We start from the raw sequence: 26,834 nt of genomic DNA, 5'->3' as shown, positions 1-26,834 counted from the left end.
ACACACACACACACACATATATTTATATACATATAAATATATGTCATAGATTTCTATTAGCAAAATATTTCATAAGTCCACATAATGTATTGACTTGTGATGGTCACATGTGAAAAAACTGTTGTACTATGTGTTAGCAAGAAATTTCACTGTATGATCTTTTAACAGCAACATACAACGCTGGTAATCCAGCCTTCATTTTACTAAGATAGACACAAACTATCTATTGTTCTTCAATGTGGTAGATTACACAAGTAGGTGATAGTGATAGCAATTCCTCTGTTGTGTGATTCTAATCACCCTGTGATCAAGATAGTGGAAACATTTGAAGTCCCAAAACAACTTTGCAAGTTTATGGAGCTCTAAATACACTAGTTTTCAGAGACGCCTCCTTACTGAGACTATAATTAAACCAACATCCATTCAATAATCACTGTTGTATCAATATGTAGGGACAATTCATGTGTATCTTAGAAAACCAAAGGCTCAACTACCAGGGTGATATGATGCAGTCTTCCCACTATATGAGGGTACATCATTTTCCACCAAAATTACTTGAATTTTATCATATTAAGAGATTTTTTCACTTGACTACTATATTAGCATTGACTACATTTATTTTAATAGTTTAAAGGTTTGATTGTACTTTCTGAATGAAAGCAAAGAAGACTGCAATACAGCAATGAATTGTATTTTCACACACTTTTCAATCCCATTTGGTTTCTATATGCATCATGTGTACTCCCAGTCATTTTGACAAAGTCAGTTCAAATATCAGTGCTGCCACCGTGTAACTGTAAGAGAGTTTTATTGTAATAGAGTAGAGATGTTGGCTTAAGGTAGAATGAACCTCTTAACTACCAAACATCACTGAACAGTCACTTGTACAGTGTTTGTTGTAACTCTTCTTTACTACTGGATCTCAATTTCCAAACATCACTACCAATTGCACAGGGCAGGACACAAAATTAAAGGAGTTGTTTTGTATGTACTGATATCATCTACTGTACTAGAATATCTTTGTACTGTGCGCCCTCATTGATCACATTGGACTAACCATTTGTTGATGTGTGTTTGCACACACCCATCATGTTTAGAGTTGGCCGGGTTTCAGGAAAAGCACATTGCTTTTTTTAATTTGGCCTTGGGCCTAAAAAAAATGTGTGGTTGTGATTGCACTCAATTTTAGAATAGGTGGGGTAGGTAGATCTTTATCATTTTCTTTCTCATCAGGATCAAAATACAGAGCCATTCAATTAGCCAAACTCACCGGACAAAAAATTGATGTAAAAATAAAAGACAATAAATTATTTATTTATTTTGTCTACTATTTTATTTCTTTTGTTTATAAATACTAATCATGTAGTTTTTATAGGTTGATTTGCAGGACTAATAACTTCTCACTTTTCAAGAACATCACTTTGATCAGTATGAAGAACATCAGCAATCTCTCTGATGAAACTGTGCTCAAAAATTGAGAGACATTCTCAAATATATATATTTACATGCTTGGAAAATTAGTCAAACAGATCTTTCTAGATCTTCAGCCAGAATTCCATGAAGGAAATGATATCATTTGAAAGTTAGTATTAAAAACCAGATTTAAACTGAATGCCTTCCGTAAGCAATTTCATGATTTATGCAAGAAATTTAGCTCTATATCTGTGATTCGTCAAGTCCTTATGAAAGTTGGTTGTCAAAAATGTTGTTGAAATGCCCGCCACACCTCCTATTCTCAGCACAGGAAAGCTTGCCATCCTCGACTTCACTCGGCTTTCGTGATCCCCTATGGGAAATTTGTCAAGATTTTGTTGAGTGGCACGCCCTCACTGTACACTAATTGTACTAAATTTATACATTTTGGAGAAATTTGCTTAATTGTTGGTTAGAGTAGTCACTGTAAGTATAAGACAGCCTCAGGGTTTCAGACCATTTCATTGCGGAAGATGCTCTCTTGTCTTGTGGAAATGTGTGGCGCCCTCATCAGTCCATAACAGCGTTATTCCCACAATGCATTGTGATTTAGTTTGAATTCGTCAGACATTTTGGATTTGCAATTTCAAAAACCACATTCAGCGATGTCTACAAGGCCTTCAAGACATTGCTCTGTATGCAAAGTACCGTTAGCCGCCCACAAAGGGCTATCGGGAAAGTTATGTAGAGGAAATAAGGACTCTTCATACATCTTTGACACATTCTCAGTTGGCAGCCCAATGTTACCAAACGACCAGACGGAGCACAAGGGCCATGTGATGGGGGACACGTCGACACTGCCACCCGTACTCGTACTCCATCCATCACCGCCAAGGAAGGGAATGCCTGCGAAACACCAAAGATACCATACGCAAGGGTTGGGGTAAGCAAGTTCTTCCTGATGTTGATACTTGCAGAAGAATGTTAGAGGCAATTAAGATAGAGAATGAACAACTAGAACTGGACATGACATTGCAAGAAGAGATGGCCAAAAATGAAAGGCTGAAATCAATGGCCAAAAACCCAAAACCCGCCACAGTTAAAGAGCTAAGACGGGACAAAAAGTTGACAAGGAAGGTACACAAATCAAAACAGGCTCTCGAGGTATCAACATCTGATTCAGCTTCCTTGCAATCAGACTCATCAGCTGATGAATGTGGCACGGATGGACCACTGACAACTCACAGTGAAGGTAAGCCAGTTTATGAAACCTTCAAAAAGTTACATAAGAAGAGAAAGCCCAAGTCTGGAGCTGTTAGCAGGAGTGAACAAATCATTTTGTGAACTGGTGGTCCCCGGACCAGAACCTTAAAAAATCCAGTAGTCCTGCTGAAAGAATTAGTGGTCCCAGGTCCTGCTAATGTGAAATTGCCCATGAATCTGTATATTCAGATGACTTTTTAACATAGTTATTAACAGTAAGTTACTGGTCCGACGGACTGGACAAGGTAAAATTTGTGTGGTCTGCCAAAAAAATCGCTAGTCCCGGGCCCAGGATCAGTGGATTTGTTCACCCCTGGTTAGGAAATCAAGTGAACAGGTGATTTATCATGTTCCGTGGCCACATGAATACTCAATGAAGGCAGACACTGCTACTTCTGAAAACCAACAATATTCTACCCTTTCCATGCCATCCCCTGTGAGAGGAGAGATCTACATCACTCATCTACATACTACATCACTCACTGTACACTAATTATATAGAGGTCAATGTATTGGTCACCATTATTGATACATTGTCGTGAAATTTTCTTCATAGGCTAGGCGAGGCTTGGTCTATTTTCCATATTTTGATCACACGCATGATTTGGGTATAAATTATAGATTATTACACTTGATAAATATGTGAGTGTATTTATATCCTGAGATACAGAGCTAAATAAATGATTATGTACAAGCCTTGCAACAAACAGCGATAGTTTGTTATCAAGAGAAATCGGAAAAGAACACGGTAAAAAGGAGATGATTCGAGGTCAATATAATACTTCCTAAACTTCTAATCGAAAATCTAAAAAGACACGATTTCTCTTTATTCATCTGCGCATTAAGTGCGTGAAATTTGAAAATGATAAGTCCATATTTGACGAAATTGAAACGATGATAAATATTTCACCTGTTTGTGAACTCCGCGCTCATTGTAAACCTATTTTAAGGCCAAGAAAAAAAATTGTTTTCTGGTGAGTTTGAATCACTTAAAGGCCAAGGTCCACTATATAAAGAGGATTATGGGTAATGTATGCATATGCGGGAAATTCAAACTGCTGTAAGGAGCACTGACTTTGCCCTCATGTCTTCATCCCATTTTGCACTGAAAAAGTCACATGGCTCTCATATTTCATATATACTGTTTGTAAATATATAGTGATGCAACATGAGTAGAAATAACTGACGTTAACTAAGTTTGGTAGCCAATATAGTGGGTTTACCGTCAAACTGACCCAAAATTTGTTTCAAATTTGTCTAGTAAAAACCGTTGGCCAGTTGTCAATTAGGCTTACAAGTTACACAAAGCATGATAAGACACTGTGAATGGTGGAAATAAACAACGTGCGAAATGCCAAATACCGAATGCAAACAATACAAGCGAACAAAAGAGTCTGTGTGTACTCTGTTAGCCCGATATTTTGCCTAAAATCAAGCTCACATGTGCGAACGGTACGTGAAAATGATACATTGTTACAGAAATAGAATGACATTAAATGAAACCAAAATGTTTCTCAGTTTGATCGATGTACGTTCTGGGTTACCACACTCCTCAGTAAAATCACAATTTCATACAACTTTTTGTGCGCGCGACAAGTGTTTTCTGTCAAGTAGTTGTGTCGTTGACGTACCTATACCTAGTAGCATGGATCTAATACATTCATGCTAGTAGGCAGTGATGTAGATAATAGCCGATTACCTACCGGTCACAACGCCCAGCTATTACTTATAAGTATAACCACGTACAACAGTTTAGTTGCGGGACCGGCTAAAGAAAGTACTAAAACCTGACGACCATTGAAAAAAATTCAAAGGTCGGAAAATTAAATATGAGTTTCCCAGAAGTACTAATAGCAAGTAAAATGCCCAAAGTGTAAAAAAAAAAGACATAAATTCATAATTATTTGGAAAACATTTGAGGATTACGCGGTAAAACAAGACTGGCCACGCTATCGCTGGCAAAAGCCTTCGAACTAGTTTCACAGGGACCGGACAAATCTAACGTTGGCAACTCTTTTATTTCTGTAATGATCATCAAATTTCAAGGACAACTGTCTATGTTGTACACATAGATCATACATCACTGCCTAGTCTAGTTCCTATACCTGTCGACTGTTCTCTATGATCTCTAGCTCTGTGCATGTTGTGGAGATGAACGTAACGCGAACTGACAAGACTACAAGTACAATCATGGAGGCATCATAAATTTTTGTTTCATTCAAATTTGAAAGTTGAGAAATCGTATTAAATTCTTTCCAGATTTCTCAAAAATCGTTTCCATATGTTTTGGCACTATCCAGCAATAATCCTCGTCATGTAAATGACATCGACTGACATCATAGTCAAACATACGCACGGAGACAGAGCGGAGACCAAACAAGAGTCCGTACTCACCCCATCACGACGTATGCATTTATGCGTTTGTTTTGAAATAGCTAGGGTGGTACTCATACACATCGGGATAACTCGGAGAAGCACATGTTTGTGATTTTATTGACTGTTTTCTGAGATGGGACATTGGGTTTGAAAATACAAGTTTAATCAATCATAAAACAGCCATAACAGATACTTTCAAAGAATTAGAACCCGGAAGGAAAATAACGGGAACATCAATGACATTTAAATTCTACCAAACTCGAGATCGCACGTAGCTAGCTACCTAGTGTACAGTAAGTATGGAAGTGCAAAGCTCAGTCCGCTCTGACCCATGCGATACTTGTGAAGTTAATTTTGAAGTTTTCACGATTATGTTGTCAAAACACGACCTACATGTAATCTGTAAAAAAAAATTCTCATCTATCTAACAATTTTGGTGTGATAACGATCGACCAAATGCCGACACTAGTGTGTACGCGTACAACTGTAATCTAGTACCTTGTACAAATGATACAAGTAAGTAAGTTTGTTCGTACCAAAGAATTTCAGTTTACAATTTCAATGATACAAATTGTCACTGTGTAATAGTGTTTGGATCGTGTTAGAACAGGTTCCTCAAAATATAATTTTTAGCACAACTGAACTGAGGTTCAGTAGTGCTATAGGGATCGCCCGGTGTCTGTCTGTCTGTCTGTCTGTCTGTCTGTGTGTGTGTGTGTATGTGTGTAAACAACTTAAAGTCAAAAACTGCTGAACCGATTGCCACGATATTTGGTGGGTCCATTACCTTGGGTGTCTAGTTGGGAAATTGTTCAAATCAAAATGATCGCATCACAGGTGTGTGATTTGTGTCAAAAAATGTGATTTTGGGTCAAAAAACTTAAACTCAGAAACTACTGGGCAGATTGGTGCGAAATTTGGTGGGAAGATTCTTTAGGGGATGTAAAGTAAGATTTGTTCATGACATGATGATTCCATCAGTGATATGCAAATTAGGGCTAAAAATGTGTCTTTTTGGTTAAAAATCTATAATTCCAAAACTACTGAGCAGATTGGGCTGAAATTTGATGGGGATGCATCTAGGGATGTATAGACGAAGATATATTAAGCATACAATGATTCCATGAGTGATATGCAAATTAGGTGTAAGAATGTTCATTTTTGGTCAAAAACTTATATCTCAAAAAGTACTTGGTCAATGAGTCTGAAACTTGGTGAGATGTTTCTAGAAGTGTTATTCTATATCATTGCTTTTCCTCAAAAATCTTCAACACTGAAATTACCCAGTAGATTGAGCTTAACTTTGTTGAGAATGTGTAGATATGTCTTCATTAATAGCTGACACAGTGAGAACAGTACATTGTTAATTAACTATAATGTTTACTTTACTATTTCCTCTGGTGGTAAAGCCTGTAGCATGGCCAGTTTGGTTTATGACTTGATTATGTAATATGTTGTAAGACAGCTGTTTCATCACCTACCCATACAGTGTTCTGCCGAGGCCGCGGCCTTGCGACATTGGCCCCCTAAAATTACAAATGGCGCAATAATTTTCCCACCTTGCGTCAATTTGGCGCATTCATTTTATGGCAGACACCTAAGTCCAGGGCAAGCCCCTGCCCTGGCCGGCGTCAATCCCACAAAAAGTATACTGACTCCGTAATTAGCAACAGTTTTGTTGACATCATATAAGATACAGTAACAACGCGCAGTTCTATTGTTAACATGCAAACAAATGGATTAATATGCAACAAAAAGATACAACTTTGATAAAACATAATCTTCAATTGAAACATTAGAGGTAGTAGATGAGACGCCGAAATGGACGTCTTTCTTCACATGTTTTGTCTACCGACGCATCACTGTCTCGACCTCTGACCTACTCACTGACGTGTGTGAAACACTGAACTTGCTACGGGAAATCGGAACATCTCTCTGCCACATAAGCCTTAGGAAACCAAATTTTATGGGACAGGTTGTGATTTTCATTTGTTGATGGGTTAAATTAATGGAAATAAAAATGAGTACATGTGTATTTTGATCCCGACAAAGCTGTGTTAGGGGATCGTGTTGCATGATGTTGACAGTGACACATGTGAATGTTGGGCACTGAATCAATGATTGATCACTGGCATAACCACTCGAGACGGCCGATGCATGTGCGCCCGGTCAGACATGAAGAATGGACTCAGAGATGAAATCAGAAAATAATTACAGTTGTATTTACAAAGCATCCTAACTTTGACGTTGTTGATAGTTTTAGTTCAAGATCTCCGAGTTTCAAGGACACCTAATGCCAGCTTTCCGTATCAAGTTTACAATACATGTATGTAACTAATACTGTCATTTGATATAGCAGGACCAAATCATGTTACACAGCCAGTGATGGTAATTAATAAAAATAAATTATTTGAAAGTTTGTTTGACTGTATTATTTGTAAGTTTTTCGCTCACATTTGGTACTTTTTAAAGTCAGGGAGTTTATTTTCTTCAAAATGTTTTTTTTTTTTAAACTCTTGTCATGAATTTGAAGAGGGAATGATAAACACAGCAGTGTAACAGTTGTAAAAATGAAACAAGTGGTTACAAGATTAGGATTTCTCAAATTTTTTATTCAATCATATGTTCACTAATTTTGAAGTTGTTCTTTGTCCTTGTCTGAGAAAAGGAATCATAAATTTGAGTACTGCTATTCATTGATAGTCAGATTAAAAATTGTGACTACCTGGCTGTCCAATCTTTCTAAACAAAATATACTCTGTAGAAATGACTTTAAATTACATAATTGTAATTGCCTTCTTTTTCTAAGGTGTAGTGTGTAGTACACAATTTTCAAAAAATAGCTTACTGGGAACTGTTATTATGAATGGAATTTTTTTATGTAGTTGGGTAATAGTCTATGTGTAATGGAATATCTCAGACCACGGTATCTCTATAGTGGTCCGAGGTAATATATATAATTTCATAGACAATAAATAATTGACCCCACTCCCTGTCAAATGACCCCACTTTTTGCAACCAAGGGGGCCTTTGTCCCCACTAGTTGGAAACCTTGGCAGAACACTGCCATATAAACTGAATGTAGCTTGTGTTTGAAATATTACAATAAGACAACCAAGAAAGTTAAACATGTTACATTGGTATGACTTGGTTCCAAATTGATTTTAAAAAATAAAGAAGTACAAAACCTTGTAGACACATCCCTTTAAAGTGTGATTAGGATGTTGCTATACTTGTCTTGTACACTTCCAACATAGGATGGCTGGATTATGATGATGGAAATTAGGTATGAAAATTTTGTTTTGGTTACAACTTTAAATCTTCAAAAAATAATATATCTATCATTGCCCTGAACATGAAGTTGTGCGGCAACGCAATATTTGCGCTATTTTTCTGGTTATAATTTGTATGTATAAGTTTATAGAAATACGTGTTTCACCCAGACTGGGTGTCTGGCCGTACATACGCACCGGAAAAAAACGTAGCAGAAACACTGCCACTAGACTTGAAAAAAAATATAACAAGGGACTCTTCGGATTAGGCAAGAACTACATGTAACCAATATGTGTGAACAACCACTAATAATGTAATATGTTGATAAACTACCTGGGTCAGATTTACCAAATGCTCCTCCCGGATAAACAAACGTATTCCGTTGCACATGCGCAAACCTATTGGTTTCTTCTAATCAGATGTTATTTGGCAAATAACATCTAGTAAATGTATTGTTTAATACAAGATAGTGATATGAAAATTTGGTCTAAATATGTGATTTTTGGTCAAAAATTCAAATACTAGTCATACCCAGATGGGCTGAGGTTTGGTTTGAATTTTTGTAAAGTGGTATACCTAAAGACAGGTTGACACAGTTGTTACCAGCAACCATGACTATGCCCATAGCAACGGCAAAAAGATGGGTAGTCTTTGCAAAGATAGCAATAGTGAAGGATACCAATTTCTCTGGGATGGGGGAGAGGGTGTTATTGTACTCTCTTGGGCAGGGAGAGGGTGTCAATGTACCTTCTGGGCTGGGGAGAGGGTGTTATTGTACCCTTTGGGTGGAGAAGATGTTATTGTTTCTTTTGGGGTGGAGGAGAGGGTGTTATTGTTTCCTCAGGGTGGGGAGAGGGTGTTATGTGTATCCTCTTGGGTGGGGAGAGTGTGTTATTTGTATCCTCTGAGGTGTGGGGGAGAGGGTGTTATTGTTTCCTCTGGTATTGTTTAAGTAAGAATAGATATGAAAAGATAAGGTAATTTGATAATGTTTGTGACTGAAAAGAAATAGGGATTGTCACAAGCTATAGGCACACACCCCACCACTATCTTAGTTGTCACACACCCCACCACTATCTTAGTTGTCACACAACCTACCACTATTTTAGTCGTCTCTCACCCTCACCACTATCCTAGTCATTCTGCATCCCCACTGTTCTAGTTGTCCTGCACCCCCTCCCCCTTCCATGTGTACATACCAATCTCAAATCGACCAAGACTGACTGATATCCCTCCAAACTTTGTCCATTATATACATTTGTACTACAATACCATTGGTGAACTCTGGTTTGGTTGTTTTTATTATGAGCTTAGTATGTGACATTTCTATTAAATTAAGTTAATTTGTAAAAATGTTGTAAACTGATGGAAAAGGAAGTTGTTTTATGATACCAACATAAACACTCAAGCCTTTACTTGCTTTGCATTGCTATCTGAATTAGGACTCTGTAGGAAATATAGGGCTATCCTAAATTGAATTGTACATCGTCAGTCTCATTTCATTTGTATCTCTATCTTAACAGGATATGGCAACTGCTGAGGAAGGAAAGAATGAGACCAAAGAACAGGTGGAAGTATCAGAAGAAACCATATTTGGGCGTGAACGCGACTTTATGGAAGGTATGTTTTTTCAATTTGATGGAATGACAAATGTTGTTCATATCTTGGTAGTAGAATCTCCAGTTCCAATCACAGAAGATCTTTTCACAAAGGCTGCCATACTATTAAGCAGACGACAAGTTTTTATCCAAGTCATTAAAGCCTGATACCCTATATTTAGGGTGTAATTACAGAGTTACAGGCCTTGATCCATACAGCATGTACTGTCTGAGATGCATCACAGTTTCTATTGTGTCAGTGGAAAAATATGGTCTGGCTTGTTCAATTGTGCATAGTTGCTTGTAATGTTTGTTTACTCTGGATATTTTAACTACCAAACATCACTGTACAGTGTTTGTTGCAACTCTTCTTGACTACTGGATCTCAACTTCCAAACATCACTACCAATTGCACAGGGCAGGACAGAACATAGACTCTCTTACATACCTCGAGCTTCACATCACTAAAATTAAAGGAGTTGTTTTGTATGTACTGATATCATCTACTGCATAATTGTACTAGAATATCTTTGTGCTGTGCATCCTCAATCATTGCAGTGGGCTGACCATTTGTTGACGCGTGTTTGCAAACACCCATCAACAAATGGTTAGTCCAATGTGATGAATGAGGGCGCACAGTACAAGGATATTCTAGTACAGTAGATGATATCAGTACATACAAAACAACTCCTTTAATTTTAGTGATGTGAAGCTCCGAGGTCTGTAAGAGAGTCTATAGACACAACTTCTCACAGAACTCTGCTTAGTAACATTTTCTTTGTTGAGACTGATTTTGACTGCAATGTAAACCAATCTCAGAAATTAGAATAATAATCTATTTTCTGTGACTATGAGTAGTTGTAATTTCACATGTACTTAACAATGATCAGAAGAAAAATGAAGGTGCAAGTTTTTGTCTGACAAAATCAACCAATTTGTTATGGAAATCATAAAACTGAGATTGCATTTCAGAGATGTGGATATCCGATAATCCTCTTTATATTTACCGGGGTAAAACATATACCCAGTAGAAATTCAGTCTAGTGGTATTTCTGAGTATATATGAATTAAGAATTTTTTATTTGATTATTTCAATAAATATCAGATGAAAGAAAATAAAAAAGAAAGTTTGTTTCCGATAACATGATTTCAGAAACTAGGATAGGTAGGTCTGAATTTTATTTTATTTTTTACTTTTAAATTAATTCTTTAAAAATTACTTTTACCCCAGGATAAGATACTCCATGGTCGCAATACTTCTGTGAGAGTTTGATGAGGTGTAAAAGAAGTAGATGAACATGTTGTACTGACTGTACGGTTATAGTCTAAAAAAGATCTGGTTTCTCTCTGGAATACAATTGTTTTAAACAGTGACCACCCATCGGATGAGTCAAAGGCATGAAGGTGTACATGGAATTAGAAGTAAGTTGTTACCATTTTACATTTTTGCATCCAAAAAAATGTGTTGGTCAGATTACATGAAAACACATTATTTGGGCCTAAAAAATTGTTTGGTTCCGATTACGCTCAATTTTAGAATAGGTGGGGTAGGTAGATTTTTATCATTTTTTTCATGTGTGAGTGAGTGTTTAGTTCAGCGACTTCACAATTTTTGCAATTTTTTTATTGAATACTTGTTCTGATGCCTAGGCTACATTGAATTATTGATGTGGATGAGGATTGGGTATTTATTTTGGATTTTTAATTTATAAAACAATTTTATCATGGCTTCCTACTTGAAATATCAATGTGAAACAACATATGCCAAGTCTGTGTTTGTAACTCAATATATGGCAGAAGATTAATATGTAAAATCTTTGTCATTGTATGTACAATAACAAACTTTTACACACTTTTTTTTTTTAGCTTTTTGAGCACTGCAGAACCATGTGACAGAGAATGACCTAAATATAATATCCATATTTTTGGGTGGAACATGTTCAACTTGGGCTTTGTATATCAAGGTAAGTTGTTTAAGTTCATACACACACACACACACACAGACACTTGGAATCCACTTAGCAGAGTTGAACCTCTTTAAAGAACTTTATTACATTAGAAAATAATTTAATAAGAATTCAATGAAATCGGCATATCACATAATTATGAAGTAACAAGAATTATCAACATGGAAGACTGTTAAGATTTGGTGTCAACTGTTCATCATCCAAGGTAAAGTACAGAGTTGTATGCCGAGTCAATCCAACAAAAAATTTAATTTACAGTTGTCTATTTACCCTAACATGCACTTTTTCTGTTAAGCGAAAAAAAAGAATTATGTGTTTCCGATAACATGGCCTCAGAAAATAGGATAGGTAGGTCGGGTTTTTATTTTATCTTTTTAATTTTTGAAAAATATTGCTTCGACCCAAAACCAAACAAAATACAGATAGTTTGATGAAATATGTACAGACATCACTGGGGAAAGAGAACGTCAAGAAGACTAAGAATTTCTTATCTTTTTGTTTAAAAAAACTTTAGAGTCAGCCGGGTTATTGAAAACACAATTTTTTTTATTTTGCCTTGTTTATATAGATGTTCTAAAAAATTATTTTGATGTAAGACACTATCACTTAAATTCATTGCTGTCAGCAGATTTAGAAAAAAACAAACGCATTTCGTTTTACTCCAAATTTCCACGCAAGGCTGCATTTCATACAACTATCTTCAGAATAACAATTATTTCTAAATAGTTGTTTTAAAACATTTAGATTTAGTTAGGTATAAACAGACAATGAATTAACAGAAAAGTGAATTTTACATGTGGGTTCATGCATGTGTCAGTGTGTGTAAGATAAGATAAAGCTTTATTAACAACCATATAGAATATTACAATGAAATAGGCTAAAGTGACTATGCACATGAAAAATAATTTCAAATTGCAAAATGAAATATATTCTAAAATATAAAAGCAAAGTATACACTTAAAATATTTCATAAATTAAATCATAAATGTCCTATATAATAACATTCTTTGATACAATTATACACTAGTACAGATTTGATTACACAAATTCAACTGTTTTCTTAAAAATAATTTGATAAAATAATCATATTTAAAAAAAAAAAATTCTTGGATACTAATGTAAAGACTTAATTACACAAATACAGCACACTATTTATAACAGTTGTTACATCTCTTTCATAAAAATATATTTACTAGAGCAATAAGTCTATCATGTATTATTTGTTGTCAAAGAGTTGTCACTTCACAACCCATATTAGGAAAGATCGAGATCAATAGTTCAATGTAGAGTACACTGTACTGATTTGAAATTGATTGTGCTGTCCGAAACATTTCCAATTTTGGCCAATTTAGTTTTTTATCCTACATTGAACTATTCATCTTACCACCTAGGTGAGTCAATAAAATCACAGTGATTCACTTGGCATAATTGCACACAAACAAATTTAGGTCCTTTTAGAATAGAACAAAAATTTGTGGGTTTACCATCTCGACAATCTTATATTTTCACCAATTGTTGTGGCGGCCATATTGGATTCTAAAATAGATACAATTTTAACCAAACATATTTGGTAACCTTTGACCTGACCTCTAGGTCTGTGTAAAATACTAATACAGGTAGTGAGATTTCGACCTTGTTTACAGGATGTGCTGTTTGCATCTACCGTCTACATGGAGACTACAAAAATGCACTGATTTCAAAATGTTGCTGGAAAAAACAGTGCCGCGTAACTGACTGAAACAATTTGAAACATACATATTTGACTTCAGGAATGACTTCTAACACAAATACTTCAAATGTGTTATGTTTGTGCATGTTGGTATTTCCATGTAGAGAATTAAAAGTGTTTTGTTTGCCTATTATGTAAACAAATGAAAAAAATATATATACATTTGAAGACAACCTTAGTATCATGTATATTTTACCTTTTCTGATGAATTTTAATTTTTGATTTCAACCCAATTAGAGGCATCAGGTTCTGGAATAACATTAACTCGTGTACTGGTATTACCATCTTCATTGGAACTTCCAACTTTGGTCATTTCTGTAAGAGTCATATTAATTGGCAAACTTATAGATTTAAGAAAGCAAGACCGTGATGAATGGAAACATCTCTTTCTTGCCGAACAAAAGTACACCCTTCCCCTCAAAAATGGGATGTAGTTTATGCAGCATATCAGTTGCTAAATTAATGCAAGCCACCGTTTTAAGCTTAAACTAGCGGTCAACTGGAGTATAATTTTTAACATCAGATACACAATATATTCACTGAAAATTGGTAAAATTACCAATAATTAGACACTGTGATAGGTTGACATTGTGATCAGATTAAAGATTTTTGGGTGCGGACCACAAAATCAATTTGATATTGCACCATACTATGTGTACTGCTACATTTTTACCTATAGATGATTCAGGATGTATAATACTACAAATAAGTCATTAAAATCTAATGCAACAGTTTCAAAAAAAGGTCCAGTTACGGCTAGTGTAGCTTTAACATATGAATATGTTCATTTGATATTAACAGATGATGGACACGAAAATACTATGTTACTGAAGTCAGGATAAAGGGTCTATGGATGCTGAAGCCGGGATAAATGCGAGTTACGAATAATTACTAGTACTCCTGGCAGGTACATGTTTATAAACCTCATTTTTGACCACTCTTGTCACTCCCTCGCATCATTTCTGTTTACCATGTCTTTTGACATCCTAACTACATGTTTATAAACCTCATTTTTGACCACTCTTGTCACTCCCCCATGTCATTTCTGTTTACCATGTCTTTTGGTCCTCTCTTGACCTAACTCTGTACCTTCATGATTATGTTTCTTTTGACCTGACTCCCTAACTACATGTTTATAAACTTCATCTCAGTAACAATCACATGGAACTTTTCTCCTATTATTAAGTCTTCTCATAGTATATAGTACTGATACTGGTATGGTGAACTTTTTAGGTAAAATTTTACATTATAATAAATTAGAATCTTGCGATTTATAAAAACTTTCACTTTAAATTTCTACACGATTTTTCTAATTTTAAAAAGAAATTTGCATATTGCAACATGCCCACTGTCTATGAACATTACATGAGGCGCAATAAATTGAAATACCAAAGTATGCTACAGCAAAGCAAAAATCTAGGAATGTAAAATGGGAATGCCATGCCACTAACAATAACAGTAAATATTCATAACTATTTCTCTGGAGGTAATATGCAGTTATGAGTCATGAATATTTATTGTTCATCTAATGTATATGCATGTCTTTGTAAGTCCCATGAGAGACAACAATGGATCACTGCTAGAACAATGAAGGTGAAACAGCGTTTTAATTTTGTGTTTCTTGGTATAAACTGTAAAATCATGAAATGACACTCCAGAACCCACATATATTTTTATTTCCTAGAGTGGTGTTCCCCTTTGAAGTATGCATTTTGCTATTGATCTCATTTGAAGGAACTGATATGAGACTTAATGTATCAAAAATTCCAGCAGTGTCAGTTTGTTTCTACATGGGGATTTACTGAAATGTGCTTAAAGCTATGTCTATCTCAATGTCTCTGACAACATCAAATGAGAGATAACTGTTCAAATTACCAAGAAGATTTGGAGAACTATATGTTGCTTAAATTCATAAATTTAACTTCATTTTATTTACACCAAGAAATACTACAGCCTTGATGGGGGGCATTGTCAACTTCTGAGAATTTTGGATAATAGTCTGAAGTCACAGATGTGTTGTGACTTCAGAAATCACTGATGAAGCCATGGTGGGTACATGGTTAAAGCTTTTAAGTCATTAGGCCTTTCCAAAATTTGCCAATTGGTGGCGCTCTACTTCCTGTCTGTGTGTACCTTACCTTACAATATGAAAAACATCCCTGATTTACACTTCTACAAATACCAAGGGACAAAGCTCTTAAGAAACAGTACTAGGTGATGATACCCCGATTTGAGTGAGGGCGCTGTATTCCCAAATTCTTGGTGCAAAATGAAGTCAAATTTACAAACTATATAGACTGAATGTTTGCATATTGCTTGATCAAATGAGAAAATAGGCACTTTGAAATATTATGTGAACAGCAATGTTAGGAGGAGAAGAAAGAGCATGTAACTTACATATAAGGAGTATGAACGCATCAAAATTTCCACCCTGATTACAAAATAGTGAAAAAAGGTTAACAGCATAATAACCAGACTACAAACAAGTATAGGAAATATTGCACTGACCATTTCAAAATTATTTTATCTAATAGAATGCTGACCTGCCATACTGAAGTAATTGTGTGCAAGTGTGTTGTTCTTGACGAAGAAAACGTAATCTAATAAAGATTTGTAGCTCCTGGAAGAACTCTACACAAGGATGTACTAAGTAATTATGTCAGCCATGTTTTTTTGTTGTAGTGGAATTTTTTTAAAATTGATTAAAAACTGAATTTGATTCTTTGACTGTGTAGCTGCTTTGTGAATGACTTGAAATGAATGGAATCTACTTTACATGTCACTCTGCTGCATATAAAGCAAGCTGAGAAATGAATTGATTTGAATACTAGGATGTGCTATTGAAAAAACAAAAGAATCAATAAAATGTATCTCATGAGGGCAGTCGTCATGATAACACACCTAAATCGTTTTCATCATCACTTCCAGCATCATGATTTCCTAGTAGTAGTTCCATGGTGTCCAGAGATCGTTTCTTCCTTTTTCCTCTCAGTGGATCAATTAAAACACCAAAACAAAATATTATAAAGAAGACTACAGTGATGATAATTCCTACTGCTGCTACCACAGTACCTGCAGAAAGCAAAAGACGAAGTATAGAATGTTAACAATGAGGGTACGATGAAAGAATACAATACCAAAGATATGTGATTCATGTTGTCTGAACTGTAAGTTCTATCAAACAGTCAAAGTTAATGCCTTCCACAATGGTTGTCTCTGTAAGATTTGCACTGCCAAATGAGAATCTCTGTACATGAAGACCAGCTGTGACAGCATATTACACAAATTAAAACGGTGCAGGAATAGGTAAAGCCACGTCCTGAGGATATCCAAAGAACACTACTACACTCACCTACACTAAATGGTAAATTCCACCAGGCATTCATTGATCCACAGTTAACACTACACTCGCCTAAACTAAACGGTAAATTCCACCAGGCATTCATTGATCCTGTCAACACTACTACATTCACCTAAACTAAACGGTAAATTTCACCAGGCATTCATTGATCCACTCACCTAAATTAAACTGTAAATTCCACCACGCATTCATTGATCCACTCACCTAAACTAAATGGTAAATTCTACCAGGTATTCATTGATCCAGAGTCAACACTACTACACTCACCTAAATTAAACTGTAAATTCCACCACGCATTCATTGATCCATAGTCAACACTATTGCACTCCTCTTCCCATTCCTCACTATTTAGTCTGACATCCGCTGTTAACGTCATGAAATCCTCCAAATGGCAAGGTGACCCACACTTTTTCATGATGAGGGGAAGAGGATCATGTTCACTTGAATCATTGCGATAATACAAATCTATTGTAAAGTTCCTAAAATATGAAAAAATAAGCATATGGTTTGAAACTAATTCATTTTTAACACAATACGGGATGAGTTATTGACAAGTGGTGTCTACTTCCCCCTAGTACTGTTCACCAAATGCCAAATTAAAATCCTGTTCTTGGTATTTTTATAAAAACACCCCCCCCCCCCCCCCACCACACACAATTTGAAAGAAGAGTTTTGTAGTGTGCCTAACACATCCTGCATTGCTATTCCATTAAATTTTTCATTCGCCAAAATAAATCGGTGTACAGTACTTGACACGTCAATCTCGTCACAAGCATTATGGACGATCGCAAAACTCCTTCCCCCAATATGACATCACATGTTTATATATGACATAAACCATTATAAAAAGTGTAGCAGTCACACCACTACAATTGATACTATAAACAAAGTACCAGCCTTATGAACCTGTTTACTGAGATGATGGGAAATTTTTATCAACTTATCAACATCTCACTAGTAAATATAGAAGCTTTTATCATTGAAGGTGTGAAAGTTTTCGAAATTTGGTTAGAAGTACGAAAATGAAGTTCAGCAATCACATTGATGCCAGACCCCATCCCCTCCCCCTGTGACATTGTGCAATCGTCCCTTAACGACATAATGGTACTGTAGTCATGGTGATGAAATATAAACAGAATGGCTAAAAAACGTAACAAAACAAAATTTCATTAATTTATTAGATAGAGATTACAACACTTTTTACTTACCCTTGGAATGGTGGCAGCTCTGTTGGTTCTTCATGATGGTGACCATGGCGACGCTTCCTACTGTAAATGAAAAAATACATATGACAATGAGGGCGCTGTCATGACGTACCTTACAGACAAGATAAGATTGAGACTATAAACAATCACAATAAATATTTTCCACTACATTTAATATTTAGGACCATTAACTGACATTGCAATGTTTTATTTTTATTCCTCATTTACTGCTGTGTTTCACTCCCAGCTAGTCTAAAAACTATATGTGTGGGCTCATTTTCCATGATCTCTCCCTCTCCACTTATAGTCAAACGGACAAATTCTATGAAAATGTAGCTAAATCTCCTGTTGGGGAAAGGGTGAACAGCTCATCTCAGTCGTAATGTATCACACACTGACAGGTGGTTGTAATTGGTTACTTCATTCAGTTTACTACAAACTCCAGTCTTAAAGTAAGTCATGTGAGAATGTGGTATATGCTCCATATAGCATTACACTACCACATGTGGTGGTAAGAACAGAATGTCAGGATAGTGAAAGCCATTTGACAGTACGGTATAGAGAAAGAGATTGTAGAAAACAAAACTACATACATGGTTTGTAGACTACTCCTAGCTTGTACTTGTACATATGTAGTCATGTCCCTGAGTCACTATTTCTCAGTTGACTGTAGTGGAAATGTTCTCATAGTTATTTCTAAAAGTTTGCTGCATTACTACTCAATTATTCAAGTATATAAAAATTGAAGCATATGGACAACCCTCCCTACCATGCGAGATCTATCTATCTATCTATCTATCTGTCTGTCTATCCATCCATCGAGATCGTTCTCTATCTGTCTATCTATCTATCTATCTATCTATCTATCTATCTATCTATCTATCTGCCTACCTATCTATCTATCTGTCTATCTTATACTAGAGAAGGCAACTATGAATTACTCTGTGATTGTGGTAAGAGTCCAGTCATTGTACAAACTGTGGAGGGCCATAGACCTGTAGAGTTACTTATTTTATAGACACTACTGCTCACTACAAGTTACCAACAGTTTAATCACTTCTTCAAAATTGTCACTATTTTGTTCACTGAATCTACTTTCCTTGAAAAAACCTCCTTAGGTGTGAACAGGGGTATACTAATCCAGGAAATAAAGGAATTTTCACGAACTTTGGATTCTGGCGAGTCATTTCATGGTTCACCTACGATTACAAGCAATTTCAGAGAAACATTAAGAGGAAGTTGTCCCTCATTTGAGAATCTTAGCTGTGGGCCACATTGCATCATGGGAGTCAGCAGTCATGATCTTTTCACTGAAGGTAATAGGCACTTAGGAATCATGAATATTCATTTTTCACCTGTTGCATAAATATTTCTGCTGACTCCCATGATGCAATGTGGCCCACAACAAAAATCCCCACGAGGGATGGACAATATCAACTTGATGTTTCTCTGACATCATATGTAATTGTAGGTGATGCAAAACTATAAACTGACTCTAGAATCCTAATTAATGAAAATGCATTTATTTCCTGGAGTGGTTTCCCCCTTAAGTTATTTTGTACCTATCTACTACAAGCTGTGAAATATATGTGAATGTATCAAAAGCAGAATATGCACCTGTTTTGAGATGAGTTTTCTTTATATAATTCTACAAGAATACATGAAGCAGTCGATGGTTGGTGATAATCTAACAACTTTAGTGTGCTAAGAAAACCGGCGAGAGTATGATCATGCTGGTTACAATAATGAAAAATGAAAAAAAATATCAAATTGATTAGTGGTTGAAATGAAAGAATCTGTTTGGGCACTCTTACAAAGTTCTTCTTCAACTGAAGTATGCAACGCTAATTCTCATTACTGAGAATGTCGCCATGGTAATCTACATAATCATATCAAATTTTGATTCTTAAACGTTGCACACCCCTTTTGGTGCTATATTTAGGGTGGGCAAACATTGGATGGTGAAGAAGGTATGATGGTCAACGTGTAAAAACAAAATCTTGCAGTGATATTTTTTTGGGAAAAAACTGTACTCATGGAAACAGTTATTTGTGACAGTGCCCAGACATGTTATATAGTTAATGATGCAGCTAGGAAATACAGTGGAAATTACAACCTTTCTAACAAAACTGTTACAACTTGGTGTATGATTTTATCAGACTTCATTGCATAGAATACTATTCACTGTACAGACTACCTGAATGTTTTGCAGTCAACTGTCTCTGTTACTTATCATAGACTTCATTGCATAGAATACTATTCACTGTACAGCCTACCTGAATGTTTTGCAGCCAATAGTCACATACTCTTTTTCTTTGCTTGAAAAAGTAAAGAATTTTAGAATGACCTGGCCCTTACAAACTTTATCCAGAGTGTTACTCAGAGTGTGAATTAAGTTTTAACTTTCTTCTTTAAATTTAAACAAATAGTTGCATCTATCTGAAAATGTCAAATGTCATTGAAAGTTACTGAGTTGTAACAGGTCAGTGAGAAGGGTTGTAATTCTGTGGTTGGACCATTCACTGAGTTGTAACAGTTCAGTGAGAAGGGTTGTAATTCTATGGTTTGACCATTCACTGAGTTGTAACAGTTCAGTGAGAAGGGTTGTAATTCTGTGGTTTGACCATTCACTGAGGTGTAACAGTTCAGTGAGAAGGGTTGTAATTCTGTGGTTTGACCATTCACTGAGTTGTAACAGGTCAGTGAGAAGGGTTGTAATTCTGTGGTTGGACCATTCACTGAGTTGTAACAGTTCAGTGAAAAGGGTTGTAATTACATAGTCGGACCATTCACTGAGTTGTAACAGTTCAATGAGAAGAGTTGTAATTCTGTGGTTGGACCATTCACTGAGTTGTAACAGTTTAGTGAGAAGGGTTGTAATTCTGTGGTTTGACCATTCACTGAGTTGTAACAGTTCAGTGAGAAGGGTTGTAATTCTATGGTTGGACCATTCACTGAGTTGTAACAGGTCAGTGAGAAGGGTTGTACATTATATAGTAACACTACTCAATAAAATCACCTTTGCCCCGTTCCTTCTCTATGAAGTTCAACAATAACACAAGACGCTGTTGGTGGCCACATGTAATTAAACACAGTCATTGCACTCAAGAATCCAGACACCGTTGTATCATGCTGACAAAGGAATAACATGAACAAGATATAAAACAGTGGGCACACCAGATGAAAGCACTCATTCTAGTACTACTGAACTTTCACTAGCGTCGTTTTTAACGTAGAATGCAACCTGGGACAAATTTCACTGAAATTCAAAATTCTTAAAATCTCTCCACACTTTCCCATATGGAAGCTTGCTTCTGGTTCTTTTGAGAAATTTGGGGTTTCACCATCTTGTTTCCAAGGAAATCATCAATCTTGTAATTTCCCATAGAGTTACCACAGTATTTGGTGGCCATATTGGATTCTAAAATGGTTTATTTTTTTTTATCTTGATTTCAAAAATATGTATGGCGACCACTATTTTTAAAAAAAATTTTAACTGAGAATAAGTCAAGAGTTTCCTTGAACAAATTCACAGCAAAAGTTCAAAGGGTTTATTTCCAAGGTGCATTTCACGTTAACACTTGTTTCTTCATTGTATGTGCAGCGCTTTAGAATATTATCAAATTCTTTAATTAGAATAGGCAACAGAAAATAAATCAATTATAACAATGAATGTTGAATATTTGTATAATTTGGCATAGTGGGAATCCAAAATTACGATAGCTATCAATGTAGATCCCTTCAGCAGTTGTCTAGAGATGCCTGTGATCACAATGTTGTGTTATCAGTGGCGGACAATTAGAACTGACTATAAACGTGCTGAAAAGTCTTCTCCTTATCACGATATCAAACCGACATACATTGGATCATTCTATCAGATCCAGTTAGACACTGAAGAAGGACAAGTGATGTGTTCAAAACATGTCTGATTCTCAATTAAAAGTGGATGAAGACAACTTGTTTGTGAATCTTAGTGCTTCCATGATGAACATACATAGCCAGTTTTAATGGCCCAACGTGATAAAATGCTGTTCTGATCATAGGCATCTCTACAAAACTGCTGCAAGGGTTGTATTTTATTAAGATACTTGCTGCATAATGCCAAAATATGGTCCATCAAGTGAATAGAGTCACAGGAAGGATTGAAAAGATTTGGTAGATGATACTTACCCCAGAATACATGTACATTTTATAAGCTGGGTTGTCTGGGTAGGCTGCTTTCATTTTCATGTGTTCAACCACTTCATTCAGCAGTACTCCTGTGGTGAATAACAAATTTAGAGAAAATTAGAGACATCATGTGTGTGTGTGTGTGTGTGTGTGTGTGTGTGTGTGTGTGTGTGTGTGTGTGTGTGTGTGTGTGTGTGTGTGTGCATGCATGCGTATGTGTGTGTGTGTGTGTGTGTGTGTGTGTGTGTGTGTGTGTGTGTGTGTGTGTGTAAATGTAAATGTAAAAAACCTTCGTCCTATTAAAGATCTAGTAACAAACCATATGGCCATTTTCAAAGCCAGCACAACCTTGACAACTACCATCAACATTTCTTGTCACGTGTAAAATGTACAATAGGTACACTTGCAAACTACCTGCAATCATTTCTATACATTTCTCGTCATATTATTATCCCTGTGTTTACTTTAGTTAACTAAAAGTTACGATCTAAATCTAACAATACAGAATCAGATATCTCATATAGACACCACCAATACACTAAATAGTTACCCATGGCCCATCTTTTGGAAAAATCTGGTATATAACTTAAATAGTAGATTTCTGATAATGATAGAATGTGTGGAATATCTGTTATTGTTTTCACATGTTGCTCTTTGGTACCATATTGTGCATATTTACATCAGCAAAAGAAATTGTTTACATGTTTACTTTTACAGAGCTGAGTTGGTAAACATATTTGCATATTGTTGGAGTTGAAGAAATAATGCATGGGTAATATGCATGAAGTGAGAATATGATGTTTGTCACCCAGTCTTACAGACTTTGCAAGTCTAGGATGATGGCGCACCTCATCGTAAAGGTCTATTCTGATGTTTGTCACCCAGTCTTACAGACTTTGCCGGTCTAGGATGATGGCACACTTCATTATAAAGGTCTATTCTGATGTTTACTAGTCTTACTAACTTTGCCAGTCTAGGATGATGGCACACTTCATTATAAAGGTCTATCCTGATGTCTGTCAGTCTTACAGACTTTGCTAATCTAGGATGATGGCACACTTCATTATAAAGGTCTATTATGATGTTTGCCACCCAGTCTTATAGACTTTGCTAGTCTCGGATGATGGCGCACTTCATTATAAAGGTCTATTCTAAAATTTACAAGTCTTACCTCTGCTAAGTCGTCTCATTGCTGTATCATTATTATCATGCATCAGTTCATATGTATAATCCATAAGATCTTTTAGTTTCTTAGCAACGTCTTTCGTTACCCATTCTGGAATAGTTTTATTTTCCACTGTCTGCAATAAATAAATACATATGAATAAAACCCCAGGTTGCTTCTTTCTTGTGGTCAATGCCCTTTAGGTTTTGTACCGCATATGGTTAGTTTTCAAATTTTTGTCAGAAAATTCTACTGTTATGTGTTGACTGGACCCATCAGTTCCATCCAATTTTGAGCATTTCTGTAAATTTTCCAAAATTTGTCATTGGTCAACTTGTGTCATTTTCCAGACTATTTTGTGGTAAATCTTTCTAGCAGACTACCTGTTAAACTGTCACACAATAGGAGGCTCTTAATATTTTAAGCCTCATTATTTCATAAATTTCATTTTCATTTTCAGAAATTACCAAATATATAAATAAACAATTTTCTAGTGGTGTGAAATGAATGCCATGACTTTCATGAACTTTCTAGAAATTTTTTTTTAGTTGCCAGTTTTCATGAACTTTCTAGAATCATTTTTTAGTTGCCACTGAAATATGTAAATATGCCAGTTATTAGAACGATGGAAGATTTTATAGTTTGGTCACTGGGGACGCTATTCAGAAACAGAATTTTGAAAAGTTTCTATATAACAAAATAGACCATAGACATTTGGCCAATATTTGTCTTCATTCAGCCAAGGAAAATACAAGTGACCTAAGGGGTGTTGTCACTACAAGTCGCTAGACAAGACAAAACCCTTAGGTGAACAGTATATTACTTGGCTGAACTAAGAAAATATTGGAGAATAACATAATTATACCAGCATCAGTAATATCACAGAAAAATCGGGGAAAGGAATGGCAATTTTGAATGTTTTGACTCATTTTTCGAACACAGCAGAACCAGTGACGTAGACACGTGTCGTCGTGACATACACGCACATTATGATGTGGGTATATATTCCATATTTTTTAGTTACATTTTGTAGCACTTTTGATATTTTTATAAACAATAAATAAATGTTGAATGTTAGCAGGTCAAACTATAACAAAATTGATTTTCTTGTGAGTCCCCAAACAGTAAGCAATAAATTAAATGTATTACAGTACCTCAAACCAGACTGCATCAGAAACAGCTGTAAGATTCCACAGATCGGTACTATTAAAACCAACACCAGACTTTTCCTTCACCAGGTCCAAAAAGGCCTGTTAAGATGAACATAAAACAGTTAAAACTGTCATTAGTGCAAATATTTTTTTTTTTATAAAACTTTAGAATCCATCAAATGATTCATATCTTCATCTCATAGATTTTTGTGACCTGACCTGACCTGACCTGACCTGACCTGAACACTCTCTGAAGGCAAAAGCTAGTCAGAATTTTTTAAAACCTATTGACTTGAGTTTTGTTGAAACCATTCCCAGTTTTCATTTGTGTTTTTATCTCATCTTGGTGCAGGAGGAACTCAGATAGACCTTTCAGTTTTGGGTTTGAAAAATACATATTACATGTACGTCAGTTATATATGCAATAGACAATCATAAAGTAGAATACACCTTGAAAGCATGGTATCAAGTTGTCTTGTCAGGCTGTATGAAAAAATGCGCCCCTGGGACAAATTTCCCTGAAAATAAATGTTCTTTGAATCGCTCCAAACTTTGCAAAATGAAAGCTTGTTCCTGGTCCTTTTGAAATAATAAAAATATTTGGGGTTTCACTATCATGTCTTCAAGGAAATTGGCAATCTTTTATTTTCCCACAGAGTTACATTGTATCATGGTATTTGGCAGCCATATTGGATTCTAAGATGACTAAATTTTGAAAAAATTTTATTTCAGAAATTTGTACAATGACCCAAGATTTCTTTCAGACAAGGACTGAATCAATGTAAGAATTCAAGTTATTTTCTTTTCATACATATCAACATGATACCGTTGTTTCTGACTTGTAAGCCAGGTGAGTTCTATGCATTAGGCCAAGAAAAACAGTGATTTGTTTCTCATCCCAACCTATGTCACCTGATTTATTTATTTTGCAATGAAAAATAGAGAGGAATTTCCCTCTCTGAACTAAAACATTTGTAACATTCTTTGCTCTTTGGGCTTGTGACCTTATTGTTCTGAAATAAACTGATTGATTGTCACCTGAGAATGTGAGCTTTTTTTCACCATATTCTTTTTCCCCCAAAAAACCAGTGAAGTACACGCTTATGGCAGGAAAATGATCTGTCATCACATATATGTGTACATGACATTGATTGTACATGAATTTGTCAAGTATACTATATCAAACGGTATATTTCATTAACCATCTGTGATTAGTTACTCTTTCTTTTCTCTCTGTATAACCCTATTCAGTATGATGGAACCAACAAAAAAAGACTACATGTCACAACACCACTTTTTTATTTCCCTTAATAGTTGGAAGAGAAACAAAATATAATATTTCATTTCAATGGCTGTAATAGGCAACACTGGTGATGTCATCTCATGAATCATTTCAAGTGACTGAAACCAGTTGAAAGAAATTTCACTTCCACCTAATACAATATGTCATATCCACCTGACAGACATCACAAAAGCATGTCGTGTCCATCCAACAGAACACTGAATTTCTAGTGTAAGAAAGGAACAATAGCTATAAAGAATGGGAATGCCACTCCAGGTGATAGATGTATTAATTCATAAACTTTGGATTCTGGAGAGTCATTTCATAATTTCACATCACATCAATTTTGTGCAATTGCTAAAGAAACATCAAATAGGGAACTTGCAATCCAGACTGAGCATACTCAGACACAAAGGACTATAGGATTATCTGTGGTTATTGTAATACCTAAGCTGGAGCTACCGATAAAATAAACCTCCCACAATTGTCAGGGTAACTATGAATTGGTTATTTGTGGTTACAAACAATGTAACATTATTGTTTACAATACTATTTGATCTATTATCACATTTCCCATGATGCAACATTCAACATGGCGGGTTTGCAAGTTCCCTATTGAAACTCTTTCATCTCTGTTGCTCTCACACATGGACAACTGTTGCATCATGGGACTTAGCAGACATACATATTTATTAGATGCACAATGCATATTCATGACTCTTACAGCACTTATTACCTTCAGAGAAATGGTCATGAATATTCAGAAGGGATAAGCAAGAAGTCTTAGCTATGATTACCCAAACTGATTAAAATCAAATGTAGTGTACATGGCATGATTTATTTTTGGCTGTTACGTTTACTGTCGTTTGTTCTTTTGTAAG

General features: G+C 35.6%; 1 protein-coding gene and 1 long non-coding RNA gene across 2 annotated transcripts in view; one reads left to right on the top strand and one right to left on the bottom strand.

Moving 5' to 3' along the window:
* Positions 1-2,213: 2,213 nt before the first annotated feature.
* Positions 2,214-16,255, top strand: LOC144451944 (uncharacterized). The gene is made up of 6 exons (XR_013482320.1): positions 2,214-2,665; positions 9,849-9,945; positions 11,155-11,345; positions 11,790-11,887; positions 14,421-14,526; positions 16,154-16,255. It is a non-coding gene; the product is annotated as an uncharacterized LOC144451944 (long non-coding RNA).
* Positions 13,831-26,834, bottom strand: part of LOC144452430 (prostatic acid phosphatase-like) — a 39,420-nt gene continuing 26,416 nt past the window's right edge. Inside the window, exons 5-12 of the mRNA XM_078143521.1 lie at positions 24,675-24,770; positions 23,527-23,656; positions 22,356-22,444; positions 21,205-21,317; positions 18,189-18,248; positions 17,248-17,459; positions 16,521-16,691; positions 13,831-13,934 (exon numbers count right to left, since the gene is read on the bottom strand). Coding sequence (XP_077999647.1) covers positions 13,831-13,934; positions 16,521-16,691; positions 17,248-17,459; positions 18,189-18,248; positions 21,205-21,317; positions 22,356-22,444; positions 23,527-23,656; positions 24,675-24,770 — 975 coding nt within the window. The remainder of the gene's footprint in view (positions 13,935-16,520; positions 16,692-17,247; positions 17,460-18,188; positions 18,249-21,204; positions 21,318-22,355; positions 22,445-23,526; positions 23,657-24,674; positions 24,771-26,834) is intronic.

This window comes from Glandiceps talaboti, chromosome 22 (genome assembly GCF_964340395.1).
Source record: "Glandiceps talaboti chromosome 22, keGlaTala1.1, whole genome shotgun sequence".
NCBI classification, from domain to species: domain Eukaryota; kingdom Metazoa; phylum Hemichordata; class Enteropneusta; family Spengelidae; genus Glandiceps; species Glandiceps talaboti.
This window is presented reverse-complemented; position numbering and strand designations above follow the sequence as displayed.